Source organism: Colobus angolensis, unplaced genomic scaffold, assembly GCF_000951035.1.
Source record: "Colobus angolensis palliatus isolate OR3802 unplaced genomic scaffold, Cang.pa_1.0 Scaffold5, whole genome shotgun sequence".
NCBI lineage: Eukaryota > Metazoa > Chordata > Mammalia > Primates > Cercopithecidae > Colobus > Colobus angolensis.
The window spans coordinates 32,037,502-32,054,056 of NW_012118487.1; the positions used below are offsets into that span (position 1 = coordinate 32,037,502).

General features: G+C 36.1%; 1 protein-coding gene across 7 annotated transcripts in view; it reads right to left on the reverse strand.

The window, feature by feature from the left end:
* GUCY1B3 (guanylate cyclase 1, soluble, beta 3) overlaps window positions 1-16,555 on the reverse strand; it is a 48,545-nt gene that overhangs the window by 8,759 nt on the left and 23,231 nt on the right. For all 7 annotated transcript variants that reach the window (XM_011959735.1, XM_011959734.1, XM_011959731.1 and 4 more), the window contains 4 exons: window positions 8,440-8,637; window positions 4,949-5,179; window positions 3,584-3,700; window positions 2,526-2,659 (listed from right to left, as the gene is read on the reverse strand). In XM_011959735.1, coding sequence (XP_011815125.1) covers window positions 2,526-2,659; window positions 3,584-3,700; window positions 4,949-5,179; window positions 8,440-8,637 — 680 coding nt within the window. The remainder of the gene's footprint in view (window positions 1-2,525; window positions 2,660-3,583; window positions 3,701-4,948; window positions 5,180-8,439; window positions 8,638-16,555) is intronic.

Consider the following 16,555-nt stretch of genomic DNA (forward strand, 5'->3'; position numbering starts at 1 on the left):
CTCTACCAAAAGTACAAAAATGAGCTGGCTGTGGTGGCTCGTGCCTGTAGTCCCAGCTACCTGGGAGGCTGAGGCAGGAGAATTGCTTGAACCCAGGAGGAGGAGGCTGCAGTGAGCCGAGATCACGCCACTGCATTCTAGCCTGGGCGACACAGCAAGACTCCATCTCAAAAAACAACAACAACAATAACAACAGCAACAACAACAACAACAACAAAACTAATTGGTTAAAATGGCATAAGGTTATATCTTTGGCTTGAAGTTTTTTAATGCAACGGCATTACTTCTGGCCACTGAGAATAAGAATTACTCTAAAATGAAAAAATTTAGTTACGACTTTGGAGAATCTGGGATTAATAATTTGAAGAAGTTTGAATTAATCCTATCCAAAATTCTTCAAAAGGGGTGACTCTGCAGAATTTTGGATTAAGGCAATACATTCTCAGCAGCAATGTTCAAAAAGCAAAGCAAAAATTAGCATACCTATAAAGTAAATAAAAGAATCAAAGATTTTACTAATGAAATACACGACATCTTTTAATTTTGTTAAAATGGATATGTAAGTCCACTTGCAGAAAAAGACACATCTAGAAAGAGACCAGATCATCGACCAAAGGTATACGAGACCTGCCTAGGAGCAGAGAAAAAACATGGCTGTAAGTTCAAAAATGAATGGTTAAGAACGCTCATACTGAGATACAAAACTTACATCATAAAGGTCTCATGGTTCTCAAAATGTCCTATATCATTATTTTAATGAACCATTAAGGTTTGTCTAAATTTAAACGAATCATCTTAGAATTATTTTACAAGTAAAACTACTTTTAATTGATCTTTTGTTTATGTAGTGTGAGTACAAATCTTCCTACACACCTGAGCATATCTCATAGGACAATCTGCAATTTTCTCACTGGGTGATGTCTGCATATGGGAATTAACAAATAAACTCCAAATTTTCTGCTTTTATTTCCTTTCTTTCCATAAATAGAAATTACCCCTAATGAGAAACTGACATTTTCCTAAGCTCAACCTGCAAAGAGGCAGAAGAAGAAAACACTTACTGATAGCAGATGGGACATCTTTAGATCAATGTAGCTTTTTTTTTTTTTAAAAAGGGTTGATGTTTCTTAGTTTTGTTTCTTTTATTTGCATGATATTTATTTCTCAGGGAAAGACCTCCATATCCTTATATTATCTGATATATTATTCTTATATGTTATAGTTAAACAATATTTAATTAATCTTAAATATATTTGTCAATTAACTATATATTATTCTTTTTTCTTTTCTTTTTTTTTTTTTTTTGAGACAGAGTCTCACGCTGCTGCCCAGGAGTGCAGTGGCATGATCTCGGCTCACTGCAACCTCCGCCTACCGGGTTCCAGCGACTCTCCTGCCTCGGTCTCCCTAGTAGCTGGAATTACAGGCGCTCACCACCACACCTGGCTAATTTTTGTATTTTTAGTAGAGACGGGATTTCACCGTGTTTGCCAGGCTGATCTCAAACTCCTGACCTTGTGATCCACCCACCTCGGCCTCCCAAAGTGCTGGGATTATAGACGTGAGCCACTGCGCCAATGATATATTATTCTTATTTGGACTTTTATATTATTGTTATGTAATGTGCAATACAATAGTAATAATATAAAAGGAGGTTTTTACAAAGTTTATTATATTTTTCAGAAAATTTAAAACCACATTTTTAAGTGAAAAGTGATCATGGTGGAATTCAAATTAAATTTTTAACCAATAGCTCACCAAAACATGCTTTCTTGACTGTGTTATTAAATAATGCACATACACTTTGTTTATACAAAATTATGAATACACAGAATATCATCTTATGATAATCACCACAATTATCTTTTCTATTGTTCTGAAGCAAATTTAGACATAATTTTTATATTCTGAATTCCCATGTATCTCCTAGGAAAATGCTTTCCCAAATTGGAAAACAACAATCTATAGTTTTATTTTTCTCTGATGTTTATTTAAAATCACATTTTACATACATTTTAATTGAATATACTTGGAACAGTATATTTGGATTAGAGTAGGTAGATATTTTTAATTTAAAATAGTTCAAACCCAGAAAGAGACCCTTTAGATTTTTTGCTAACATACTATAAAAAAGATAATTTTTTGGTGTCAAATATACCAATGTATTTATTACACCATCCTATTAGCTGCTTTAAAAAATCGCTTTTCTACATAATGTCTATTTAGAAGGTTCAAAAGTATAGAATGAGCTTACTGCAGATTATTTGTTCCATGGTGTAATAGCATAAACACTCCACAAATGTATTAAGACATGGCAAATAACATACAGTATGTAATTTCTTCTGAGTTTATTAGCAAATATTAAATAAGATTATCATTGTTATGAAGTAATACATAACAAGGGTTGTAAAATCCAATTTCACCTCAGAGAATATGTAAATGTCATGGAATAAAATATTGTGGCATTCCTTTGTTAGCTAAAGATAGGTACTGATAGTCATTATAATTAATCTAAAAATTATTACCTTGGTGAACACAGAAAAAGTATGCTATCTGCTTCAGGTAAGTAGATCATTTGACCCTTGAGACGTAAGCAGCTGATCTCAGTCCCAGTCAGTTCATCCTCACATTCTAATTTCTCCACATCCAACAATCCTTCCTTGAAAAAGCAAGATATAACCATTAACGAATGCCTTTCTCCCTACCAAAGAATTCAGCAACAAGGACACACATATCTCATTTCCCACCAAACCACAAAGCAGAATATGTACGTCATTAGAACAGGAGAGGGTCTTTCGTCAGAGTTCTGCCTGTAATAAGCCTAGTGGCTACCTTGCAACACTGCAGAAAAGTGACTATCTCCTTTGAATTCAGGATAGTAACTGTGCTACTCTTCACATAATTATTTCAAGCTTTTGTGAATCTTTTTTATCCCCCTGATTTTCCAGTATGGTTACAGCATACATTACCAGACACTACCAAACAATAAGCCAAGCCTCCCCATTCCTCCACCCTGTATTCATAGAGCAGCTGGAAACAGTCAGTTCTGAATACAGAAAGGATTAAATGGGTAGTCTAGGAACTGACCTTTGCTGTATCTATCCGAAGAACAGAAACTATGAGATCCCAGCACTATCTAAATTACCAACTGTGTGAATATTTTATCACTTTTATTCACCCACAAAAATGCCACTAAGAACAACAGACAATTTCAGAAAGAATAAATAAGTGGTTTTGAATGAAGTTCCAAAAACAAACAAAAAAAACTTTTTAGTTCTAATTTCTGAAATAAGGCATTGTACCTGTACAGGGAGTAAAAGATGTTGGTTTTATGATGTGAAACAAGGCCATCTCAGAAAGGCAGTTTCCAAAATTTACCTCTGTTAATTTTAATCAGCTGATAGAGTTCTACGGCTTCTCAAGCAAACCAAAAACCAATAGCATTGCCTTTTAAATAGAACTTCCTTTGAGGTCTGCATTTTATCTCTCTATATCTTCTCAGAGAATGTAATAATTTCCCCCCCGAATACTTCTAATTTGTAACATACCTTTCTCACATTTAATGAAATAATATCTTGATTACCTTGCTTCTCAATACAAAAACCGTATTGATGTGCGAAAGGATCCCATGGAAACTAATATCAATATGAGGACGAACCAGCGAGAAGACAGAGAGAAGGCTGCAATTCCCAGGCTGGAGCTAAAATACAGACAGACAGCAAAGAGTATCTAATCAGTTAAAATAGTTTTTATACTTTGATATTAGTCACTTGATTAAATCAGCTCAGTTATATTTAAAAATAGAAAATTATAATTATTATAATTCATGGGAAACTTAGCTGAACTATGAACCCAAATCTCAATCTCTACAACTCGGTGATTAAATGGACATTAAATAGTTGCAAGAACATGAAATCTGATATGGATTCAGACGACTAATATTTAAATGTAAGCTAGCACAAATTTACAATGCATTTTCAGAAGAAAACATGAAAATTTATCTTTTAAAATGTACAGTGATATGTTAAATGTGTATGGTTTGAAATGAAATTAAAATACCAAAAACACGAGCAAACACTCTCTTAATATTTATCTAGAGGACTAAAAGCGAAAACAATAGGTAACACTGATTGATTGCTTGCAATAAACTAAGTGTTTTTCATATGCTTTCTATCCTCATGCCAGAAAAAAGAGAAACAGGCTGAGAGAGGTGAAGTACCAAGTTCAAGGTCATACAGTGAGGGATAGGTGGAGTCACTAGAGCCAGGGCAGCACACTACGCTGCTTCCATTTCACCTGATCCAATTGGGCTAATCCTGAATTTTCAAGTCTCTTTAATTACAAACAAAAAGTATCTCGAAACACATGCCATATACAACTCCAAAAGTTAGTATATAAGAAAGAAAGAGTAAGCATAAAGGATTTTACCAATGGATCTGTCATAGAAGTTAACAGTAGGTTCTCATCATCATCCCAACTGCTTCCTTTGATACTTTTTCTACTCAATCCATGATCATCTCTATTTTGTGTTTTGGTGCCTTTTAAAATCCCTCCTTTTCCCTTAACACTATCAATAGTTGATTTTTAAAGCTATTTACAGATGGTAGATATCCAATGAATATTTATTCAGTGAATAAACAAACATATGAAAGGTGACTGCTACCAAAAAGTTACCCATTTTTTTTTCATTGAAACAAGTATACTGTTCTTACATAACATTCCTACTGTTTCTGTATGTGATTATTATTAAAAAAATAGTTGTCCTAGGGAAAGTTGTGGTATGCTCAAATACACTTAGTTCACAATTAAACAATTTGTGTAACTTACAATAAACTGCATATTACCTAATACATAGTCAGAGGGTTAAATGAATGGATGGCTGCCTGTAACAATAGTATTTCTATGGGCTTTAGTCTCAGGCCCCCAAGGAAGTGTGCTGTTATTTTACCTGGGGGAGAACTCTGTATATAGCATTGCCACACTGAGTGACCACTAGGTCCCGGTCAAATATTATATGAAAAGGAAAAGCTTTGCAGAATGTATATGGGCTGATGCGTGATTCCTGGGTACCATTTTCTTCAAATCTGTCAAGATCTTCATAAAAATCCTCTTCTTTTGACTCTTTTTCTTCAATTAAAAATTGAGTATGATCACATTCTTCATTTCTTTGCTGAATAACCTGGATATCAAAGGGGGAAATGGCATGAATTGTCTTCATTTCTGTTTAATTAAAATACCTAAATATAAAAAATGAGTTATGAATACTGCAGTTAGAAGATTAATTGCAAAAATTCAATACATGTATGCAAATACTACATATGTCTAATGTAGGAAAATATTTCTGGACTTTGATCTGTAAAATTTGAAGACTGAATAATCATTGTAAAATTACAAATCTGGTATCAGTTCCCCAGTATCCTATATGGTCTCTTTGGTAGAATTAGGGGAAAAAAAGCACTGGTGAACTCTGCCTTCTCAGCCAAGCACACTTGTATAGTGAACAACCTGAAAGCCACAGAAGCTGGCACTATCAAAAAAGATTACAATGCTGTTTTAAAACAATGGGAAATAAAATGATAGAGATTCATATTCAAAAATAAATGCAATGTCATTTAACTATCAATTGGCAAATATATAAAGTTACAATACCAGGCTAGGTGCAGTGGTTCACGCCTGTAATCCCAGCACTTTGTGAGGGTGAGGCGGGCAGATCACCTGAGGTCAGGAGTCTGAAACCAGCCTGGCTAACATGGCAAAACCCCATAAATTAGCCAGGCGCTGTGGTGGGTGCCTATAATCCCAGCTACTCAGGAGGCTGAGGCAGTAGAATTGCTTGAACCTGGGAGGCAGAGATTGTAGTGAGCCGAGATCATGCCATTGCACTCCAGCCTGGGCAATAGAGCGAGACTCCATCTCAAAAAAAGAAAAAAAAGTTACAATACCAAATTAGGTAAGGTACTGAAAAAGAGGCATTTCAAATACCACTGATGAGAGGGTATTTTGATTAATCTTTCTGAAGGATAAATTGACAATAGGCATAAAAATTCCTTAAAATTTTGTGGATTCTTTGATTTAATTGCAAATCTAGAAATTCATTCTAAGGAAGTAATCGTAATTGTGAACTAATATCTATAATGTAAAAAAATCCTACATTTCTAAAGTATTATTCACAGGCAAATACATTATTAAAGTATAGAATTTACCACATTAAGGTTGATTTCCCTAACTCATAGACAAAGCAAGAGAGTCAACCTTAAACGTCAGGCCTAATTTTGATATTCTACTCTGTTTCTATTTAACTAGAGAAACTGAATTTTATGTATCCTAAACTTATGAATTAATTATTCAATTCTAATTTTTTGCTTCGATCAAACTGGCAAAACAAATAGCTTTTCTAATCATATTTTTAACTTCTCATTGGTATATCACTTTATGACATGATCTAGTATTAATTATGTGGTTCAAATTGTCTGGTATCTCTGGACCTGATAAACTTAATGTGGGAATGCCTCAAGAAGTCAAAACAGTGCCTTTGAAAAAATTAAATACACAAAATATACTTATAAAATGCAAATATTTCAGAAGTTCATATTGAAGCACTTGAATAAATGGTCAGAAGAGAATTTAAATATTTTATAAAGTGAACCATATAATGAAGTAAACATTTGAGTTTCATACAGTTTGCTAAAGCCATCAATCTCCCATGCCAAAGATTCTAATACCACAGTAATAGTAGTTTCCAAGTGTGTCCTAATTTGTGTTTATCTCTGAAGTTTCTATGAACCAACCTCTTTCTCAGTCTGGTTAAGTAAAAGAAAACCAACAGTGCATACAATATGCATATAGGTTCACTCAGTACAGATGCTGTGTTTTTTTTTGTTTTGTTTTGTTTTGTTTGTATTATTTTGAGAATGGAGTCTCGCTCTGTCACCCAGGCTGGAGTGCAGTAGTGGGATCTCGGCTCACTGCAACCTCCGTCTCCCGGGTTCAAGCGATTCTTCTGCCTTGGCCTCCAAGTAGCTGGGATTACAGGTGCCCACCACCATGCCTGGCTATTTTTTTTTTTGTATTTTTAGTATGTCTAACAGGGTTTCACCATGTTAGACAGGATGGTCTCAATCTCCTGACCTCGTGATCCCCCTGCCTTGGCCTCCTAAAGTGCTGGGATTATAGGCATGAGCCACTGCACCCGGGCGATACTGTGTCAGTTTAATGTCAAGAACAAAAGATTGGAAATGTGAAGTATATACTTTTTTGATTGAATACCAGTGAGATTCCCAATCATGGATGAATTGTGATACTTTACCCAAGGTTTTAATTTTTAAATGTCTGCATTTGATAATGCCATGTTATATGCAGTCCTACTTTCTATTAGTTGCTGCAAAAGTAATTGTGGTTTTTACCATTACTAATGGTTGTAGAAAAATTAATGATGCACTTGGGAATCACCAACAAGTGCCATGTAAGAACTAACATCAACTTCTGAAAGAAAGAAAACCATGAACTCTAACATAACCTTACCAGATTAAATATGTGGAATATATTTCTAATTTAATTAAATGTTACTATTTTAATTTTGTATAGTACTCCACTTAAGGGTTTTAGACTTCCCAAGTGTGTTACAACGTATCTATGATCTATAAGAAAGAATTGTCTATTAGGTTTTCTATAAATAAAGAAAGGTTGGAAAAAGTTATCTATCTCCCCACTTTGGTCTCAAGTTTAAGGCTACTGAGAATTGATTCTTGGGAATGAATATGCTGAACACATAAAAAGCAGCCTGACTAGGAGAGACTATAAGGGCCAGAGATAAAGAGAAACAGTGATTCTCTTTGTGATACGGTTGCCCTACCAGTACCTTGAAATTAGCACTTAAAACTAAGAGTGTGTATTATCAATAACAGCACAATTTTTAAATTACCAGACCTGGCTTCTTTCACCAAGTAACTTGATTAAAAACAAAAGCAAACAAAAACAAACACTTTCATTCACAAAATCAGACATTCCAACTATATTTCAGGGCAGACAAAAATCAACAAGGAGATAATGTTCTATAAAATAATACTTAATTTTAGATTGCCTTAGAATTTGATTATCCATATTATGGATATTTTACATGCTGAAACCCACAGCTCAGTCAGTCACATATCCTTCTGCTTCCCAGCTGGTGTGTGTTCACAGGGAATGCAAAGTAAATTTCTTGTAGTCTTGAACAATATATAATTAGAAAGAAAAATCTGCTGCCAGAAGGAAAAGATATCCTGTATAAAGCACTCCCAGGCCAAATATAGAAGACTGCTGGTCTTTCCACTGTTTTGGCTTATACATACTTCCAGGGAAGAGCACTAACAGTGATAACTGCAGGTAAATTTAAAGAGTATCATTTAAAATACTTTTAGTTGTCATCTGTGTTCAGAAGTCTCCACTGCTGTTTGTTACCTTCATGTCTATTTCAGTGCCATGGATTTGTTGAGCCACTGTTTTGATGATTCCAATGACAATATCCTGAAGTCCTTCTCTCTCCGAGTAGTAGTGCAGAATGAGTCCTTTGCCCTTTTCTGCATCAGTGCACCTAAAGGAAGGTGCACGCATTCCTGGGTAGATAGTAGCAAGGTGGTCGTGTAGAGCATCAAGGTTCTGCAGCAAAGAAGAAAGGGAGACCAATAAACAATGCTTCCGCAGTGACAGCAGGCTCTGGGAAAGCAAGTTATGAAAATGAGTCAAATCGGAGTCTAGTGGGCAGATCAGCAAAGCAGCACATGTAGCACATCCTTCACTCCACTGAGATATCTGTAAAGCAAGTGCCACAGAGAAAATGTAACTAACATAGTAGAATTAAGAAAAATATCTGTGCTATGAATGGTTAGTACATTTTAAGAAAAGATAAAGAAATGGGATTAAAAAGAATGGCCGAAACAGAAAAAACATAGTTAAGTTTAAAAAACATAGTTAAACATTTGCTAAGGCAAAGATACTCATATTTACAAGAGCTTGGGACAGTTGTTTAGAGGTGTTGTGATCAACAGCAGGAAATGCCCAAAGGACTCACACGTTTCCCTTCTGTTTATACCGCAATTCTAAAACGTCATTTTCAACTCAAAACCAAACTATGCCCAGATTATAAGCATATAAAACATAGGCATATTCTTTTGTGATTTCTATTTAACTGTTCTAATATGTTAGAAATTAAAAATCTATTTCAGAAACTAAAGCAAGGTAATTTCTTCATGTTCTTTAATATGCTATCATCAAGGTGGAGTTTCATAGCTAATCTGTGAAACAACTACATTTTGAAATGGAAGTCTTGGAAAACTAATAAATTGGCCAATAAATATTTTCTGTTCTTGTAGCCTTGCCATTAATTTGGAAGATGCCACATTTCCCTGAGTCTCAGATTACTAACATACAAAATTAATTGGTGTAGGCCGGGCGCGGTGGCTCAAGCCTGTAATCCCAGCACTTTGGGAGGCCGAGACGGGTGGATCACGAGGTCAGGAGATCGAGACCATCCTGGCTAACACAGTGAAACCCGTCTCTACTAAAAAAAAAATACAAAAAAAAAAAACCGAGCCGGGCCAGGTGGTGGGCGCCTGTAGTCCCAGCTACTCGGGAGGCTGAGGCAGGAGAATGGCGTAAACCTGGGAGGCGGAGCTTGCAGTGAGCCGAGATCCGGCCACTGCACTCCAGCCTGGGCGACAGAGCGAGACTCCTTCTCAAAAAAAAAAAAATTAATTGGTGTAAAGAGTACTAGAAGATATGGTGTAAGCTATAAATTTTATTTGGCTCAAGATGATTTTTCAAATAACACTCAGTTCATAACATGTTGGGGTGTGTGTGTGTGTGTGTGTGCTGCACATATATAGTGGGATATACACACAGCACAGCATGGTGTAGGAATTAAAAGCAATATGACTTAGGATCAATTAAACTTAGATATGGGTTTAAATAATGACTGTCACTTCGTAGGAAGGTAGCCAATTCACCCAATCTTTTCTGAGACTTTATTTCTTCTGGCAAAATGGAGATAACTTTAAAAATGTATATAAAGCACTTAGCACATTTCAGATGAGTTGGCAAAACAACTGTCTCTGAAAGATTCCCTTGCCTTAATCCCTGTGAATGTGTTGTATCGCGCGGTGAAAGGGATTTTGCACATGTGATGAGGGTTATGGACCTTAGTTGGGAAGATTATCCTGGATTATCCAGGTGAGCCCAACCTAGTCACATGAGTGACTGTGCACTTAAAAGTAAAGAAGCTTTCCCTGCTACATCATGAGAGAGAGAGAGGTGCAATGACAGAAGGTCGAAGAGATGGAAGTGTAAGAAGGATTCAACACCGTGCTAGCGATTCTGAGATGTAGGAGACTGTTGAAGGACTGGAGAGAGGTCTTCAGGACTTTAGGGCAGCTGCCTGCTGACCGTCAAGGAAACTGGGTCCTCAGCCCTATAACTGCATGGAAATGAATTCTGTCAATACTTGGATGAGGAAAAAAACGATTATCCTCAAAGGCCAACATAAAAAAACACAGTCCTGCCAGCACAGCATGCTGAATATAGTCCAGTAAGACCTGCAATGGACTTCCAACTTACGAAACCATAGGGTAATAAATTTGTGTTGTGTTAAGCACTTAAGTTTGTGGTCATTTGTTATGGTAGCAATAAAAAACAAATACACCAAGCAAGTAGGAATCTATTCACAACTGGTGATTATTTTTAAAGAGAAGAAAAAAAGCAACAATAAAACAGTTTCAAAATGTCATGGGCATAAAAGAACATATCTAAAATGAAAGTACTGGAGGTATGCCAAAATTAAACTATGGCACTCATCCCAAATTTCTCAAAGAGGTCAATTTAGAAGAACAGAAAAATCCAGTGAGATTACTGGGAAAAAACTAGAGTGAGGATGAGATGATTCCATGGGTGTCTACATTTGAGCAATACTCTACCAGGGCATCTACAGCATTAATTTTCTGTCCCTTCCACACATCCACTCAATCATGCACCCACTCTATAAAGTTATTGTATGTGCATTATATATCATACACTGTGCCATGTGGGCTGAGGGGGGCAGGGTAGATGTTTGGATGTGGATCCGCATGATGTGGATTAAGCAGCTCATGGTTTATATCACAAATAGATGTGTAAAGAGGATTTTGATGAGCAAATGAGGAAGCCAACAACTCAGACTGAAAGAATGGAGTTAAAAATCCATCAAAATGAAGATGAAATTTGAGCTAGGTCATGAATTTTGACACTCTAATCCAGATAAATGATTCAATGATCTCCTCAACTTGATAAATCTGGTGACTTTTTGAACTGTCTGCATCTACTCTTTCCTTCCCCACAATTATACCTGTCCAAGTCAAAATAATTCTTAGCAAAAACATCAATTCATCCGGATTGCCTCTAGAGGCTGCTATTGTCATGTAAAAGTAATCCAATATGGCAGACACTAAGTATTGAAGAGTTGTATATAACCTACAAACCCCTGAGTCCTAAAACTGTTTTACTTGGTAGTATGAGAGGTTCTTCCAATGATGAATCATTCTCATTAGAACTCTTGCCTTAGAAGGGACGACCTGAGAACTGCTTCATAGCCCTCCAAGACTCCTTATACTTGTACTTATGTGGTGAAACATTTTGTGAAAGAAAATTGGGTGAGAAAAAAAAATCACCAAGAGAGTTTTATTTTTACCTGCATTTCTCACAAAGTCAAAATTAAGCTTGTGGCTGCATTTAGAAAACATTTCTAATAGAGTCAGGCCCAGGTACTATGTTGTGGCTCACTTAAAAAAGAAATTGAGGTCGGGCACTCTGTCTCACACCTGTAATCCCAGCACTTTGGGAGGACAAGGGAGGTGGATCACTTGAGGTCAGGAGTTTGAGACCAGCCTGGTCAACATGGTGAAACCCCATCTCTACTGAAAATACAAAAATTGGCCGGGCGTGGTGGCTCATGCCAGTAATCCCAGCACTTTGGGAGGCCAAGGCAGGTGGATCATGAGGTCAGGAGATCGAGACCAGCCTGGCCACCATGGTGAAACCTCATCACTACTGAAAATACAAAAATTGGTCTGGTGTGGTGGCTCATGCCTGTAATCCCAGCACTATGGGAGGCCAAAGAGGGCAGATCATGAGGTCAGGAGATCGAGACCATCCTGGCTAACATGGTGAAAGCCTGTCTCTACTAAAAATAAAAACAAACAAAAAAATTAGCCGGGTGTGGTGGCAGACGCCTGTAGTCCCAGCTACATGGGAGGCTTAGGCAGGGGAATGGCATGAACCAGGGAGGCTGAGCTTGCAGTGAGCCAAGATCTCACCACTGCACTCCAGCCTGGGCAACAGAGCGAGACTCCATCTCAAAAAAAAAAAAAAGAAAGAAAATACAAAAATTAGCCAGGCGTGGTGGGATATGCCTGTGGTCCCAGCTACTTGGGAGGCTGAAGCATGAGAATCGCTTGAACCCAGGAGGTGGAGATTGCAGTGAGCCGAGATCTCACCACTGCACTCCAGCCTGGGAGACACAGCGAGATTCTGTTCCCCCCCCCAAAAAAAAATTGAACCAAACAATAACTTGAAATAGGCATTTTAGTATTTTTTTCTCTACAGAATGCTTACATATTTCATAAATCAGTGTGCTTATTTCATTTTCATACTCTTTTTTTATTGGATTATTAAAACATTTCTACATTCACTCAAGCAGATGGCATAAGGAAATAATGACTTGCACCACTTATGTTACTGGCACCACTTATGCTAAGGTAAGTCAGAGAGTGGACACAATCGTCCAAGTCAGTACTTCCTGAGTCACTAAAGATAAGCACTGCACGCTCACCGTAGGATACCAAAAACACCAAATGAGAATGTTCACCTTTTCAGTCTTTTCGCGATAACCAACTCTCCAGAGATTTACTGTGCTATTGAATTTACTATTAATTAATTGAACAAGTAAAGTGCTTTCCTGAATCATAAAAGATTGAACACCACTTAATATAATATTGATCTTCTTTAGATAGTATCTAATATAAAAAATACTCTTGGGATTGCTTGAGTTACAACCTTCCTTACTTGGCTTTACTCTTTCAAAATTTAAAGTAATTACCACAGCCAGACTATTACAAGAAATGGGATTAATGATTAAAAGTTAAGTTATTTTCATTTAAGTATACTTATATTGCTAATAAATGTCTCATCCTCACATACAGGTTACGGTTTTTTTTTTTTTTTTTGCTACAAAAAGATTCTTACAATAGCCAACAGAAAACCCTTTCTACACTTGATAATGCTATCTAAACAAAGACGATAGTTCATCCACATTGCTCTAACAATGTATTCTGGAGAATAAGAGTTTCATATCAAAACTGATATTCTGTGTTATTTCTAAATCTACCCACAGAAGCACTTACAGAAAGTAAAGAGCTGTGTGGTCCATTGCAAATAAGTATGTCTATATGTACGAAAGTAAAAAAGACACTGAAAAAATGTAAACTCTTATATTGCAGCACAAGTAGATTCCCAGGAAACAACAATGTAAACCTCAAATATGCTTTGATTCATTCTTCTAGGCTTCATAAAATCAAAAAACAGGAAAAATATAGAGAGCAGGACCATTCATGTATTTTGATATCTTGAGATACCTAAAGGTTTCAGTTTCATAATTTCATTTCTTAATGTTCTAATATCATTTTATTGTTTTTCTACAAGCAAATGAATGTGGTTTTTCTACTCAGGGATTCTGCTCCCTGTCAGTCTGGTTTATTTTATCATCTGGCATTTATCATTTGTAGAAGAAAAATTAGTTATGGTATTCTGGGGTACTGTACTGGAGTTTCAGACATAGTACACTTCACAGATTTAGAAAACAAAAGGCAATTTATCATTCCTTTGAGTAATACTTTAAAGTGTCACATTTTTATAGACCTTGGAATGTTTCAAAATAAATGCATATTTTCTTTTTGTAATATGCATGCCAAAAATAAGTTCTTACATAATTACAGAGGCCAAGTCCCCAGAAGTTAACTACCTGATATTCCTGTTTCAAGGACATCTAATTAAAAATTTTAAAGGATCCACAGAAATGGGTAAGACCTTGCCTTGAACGTTTTAAAGAAAAACATTTTTCAGTCTCCAAGAATCCTTGTTTTGGTGAATGGGGAGAAGGGAGTTGTCTGTTTTGAGAATATTACTGCAGTTTAGATCTGCAAGAAATCTTTAAAATCAGTCATTGCAAACCTCTTTTTGTTTTTCAGTGAAGGAGGATGAGGTGCAGGATTTCCTTTCTATCCCTCACACCTCTGAAAAATAGGACCAACACCAACATTCTTTAATGAGAGTCATGTAATTTAAAAAACATTTTCTTAAGTTTTATAAGAAAAAAGTCATTTTGGAATTTGAAGATAAAACATTTAAACAAACTAGACCTAAGTAAAATGGAACACCAAACCCTAGATAATGAGAAACACCAAAGGAAATAGTATGAGATCGGAGTGAGTAAGAAGTGAATGCTTTCATAATACTTTTCCTGCCTTTTCTTCTTGGAGCTCCTCCTTGAGAATTAAATAGCTTTCCAACTGAAAAGATATAGAGATTCTTTTCTAAAGGAAATACTGAAAATCTCTATTTAAAAAGAAACTGTACCAGAGTCACTAAAATTATTTAAATGGATATAGCTTTAAAGCTATATCAATTTATCATTTCCATCCTCTCCAGGGAAATATTTTAATTAAAGAAAAACAGTTAAAATATTTCACTTATTCTACTGCTTGTTTTTAAACTCATGTTAAAAAAGATCCAGCCTGTATAATACTACATGTAACAATCAATATTTTGAAAAATTATGAAAATATATACCAGTTATTCAAACTGAAAAGCCTTACAATTCTAGAATATTTCTTATCTTCCTTCACAAGTTTTTTAAAAATAAAACTACATCCCTACTTGTCGATTTTTAAATTGTGGATTATAGAAATTGGCATTGTGGATGCTGAGAAAACAGTTCTTTTTGAAATTCCAAAGTTAAAAATAAAGTGAATGGTGCACTTTTTTCTTAAGAAATATAAATAATTTAGGGAAGTATTAGAATTTTACAGCTGTTCAGGAAAAATCCTCATATTTCCTAAAATAACTCTTTGCACAAACATTTAAGAATTAGATCAGTCATCAATCTCAGATGGTTCCTGGTGGCCAAATCACAATGTTGTATTTAATAAGCCAAAACCTGGACCCAACAGGAATTGAAGAAAATCCCACTGCAGGCTGAACAGAGGCGCAGGTTGATAAACTCAAATACATCTGAGTTGAGTGAACAACCGAAACTGTCACCATATCAAGGTTAGTTGAGGAAGCCAGTGTCTCCAGCAAATAATGAAAGAACGTTGATCTAACCATTCACCTGAGTTCTATATGCATACGTAGGTCATAATTTAAATCCTAACTGTTCTCTAAAATTGCATTTGCCCATGTATATTTTCATAGTCAACCTGACAGCCTTTGCTGCTCATTTTAATTGTATTTTAACTCTGTAAATTTGTGGGGGAGGTAAAGACAATATAATGTAGTAATAATGTAATACTGTTGAAATTGAAATTGAATTGGTATCCCTGTTTGGGACTGAGGTGGCTCCTATTCCCAGGGATAATAGATTATCTTATCAAACACAGCTTTCTCAAAGCTCTTGACTCATTGTACAAGCATATACACACATATTAACACAGACATAAAATATAAAGGGAAAAATAATGCACAGAGTAGTGGTCTAGTTATCCATAGCTGTATGTTAAACAACTTTAATAATTTATTTGCTATCTTTCATGGTTCTGTAGTTTGTCCGGCTAAATTAGAAAGTTCTACCCTTGGGACGGAATCAGATGGAAACTGGGCTGAAATTATCAGAATGCTGGAGTAGGCTGGTTTTCCAAGATGGATCAATCAAATGGTTGGTAGTTATTTCTAGCTCTTTGCTGGGAGCCCAGCTAGAACTGCTCTCTGCCAATCTACACTTGGCCTCTCCGTGTGGCTTGTGCTTCTGATTTCACGTGTCTGGGTTTCTAGAGGTACCATCCCAACAGCAACTGTTCCAAGACACCCAGGAGGAAACCAAGACTTCTTGTACTTTAGCCTAGGAAATTTAAATAACTCACTTCTGCCCCATTTGATTGGTTAAATAGTCACTAAAGCCAACCCAGATTCAAGGAAAAAAGAATTTTACCTCCTGCAAAGAAGAGGCAAAATCGTACCACAGAAATGCATGTGAGATGGGAGAGACTGTTGCAGTGATTTAGGGAAAATATAATCTGCCATAATGCAATAGGACATTAGAGTGTAGAGGTGAGCATGGATTAAGGTGGAAATAACATTAAATTGAACATTCTTTATCAGCTATTTTCTTATGAAGCTTGCAAATCCCATGTATTCTTTGCAGTCTTTTCATCAGTACACTAGAAACTTCCGTTAGAAATTGACTATAGTGGCTGGGCGCGGTGGCTCGCGCCCCATAATCCCAGCACTTTGGGAGGCCGAGGTGGGCGGATCACGAGGTCAGGAGATTGAGACCATC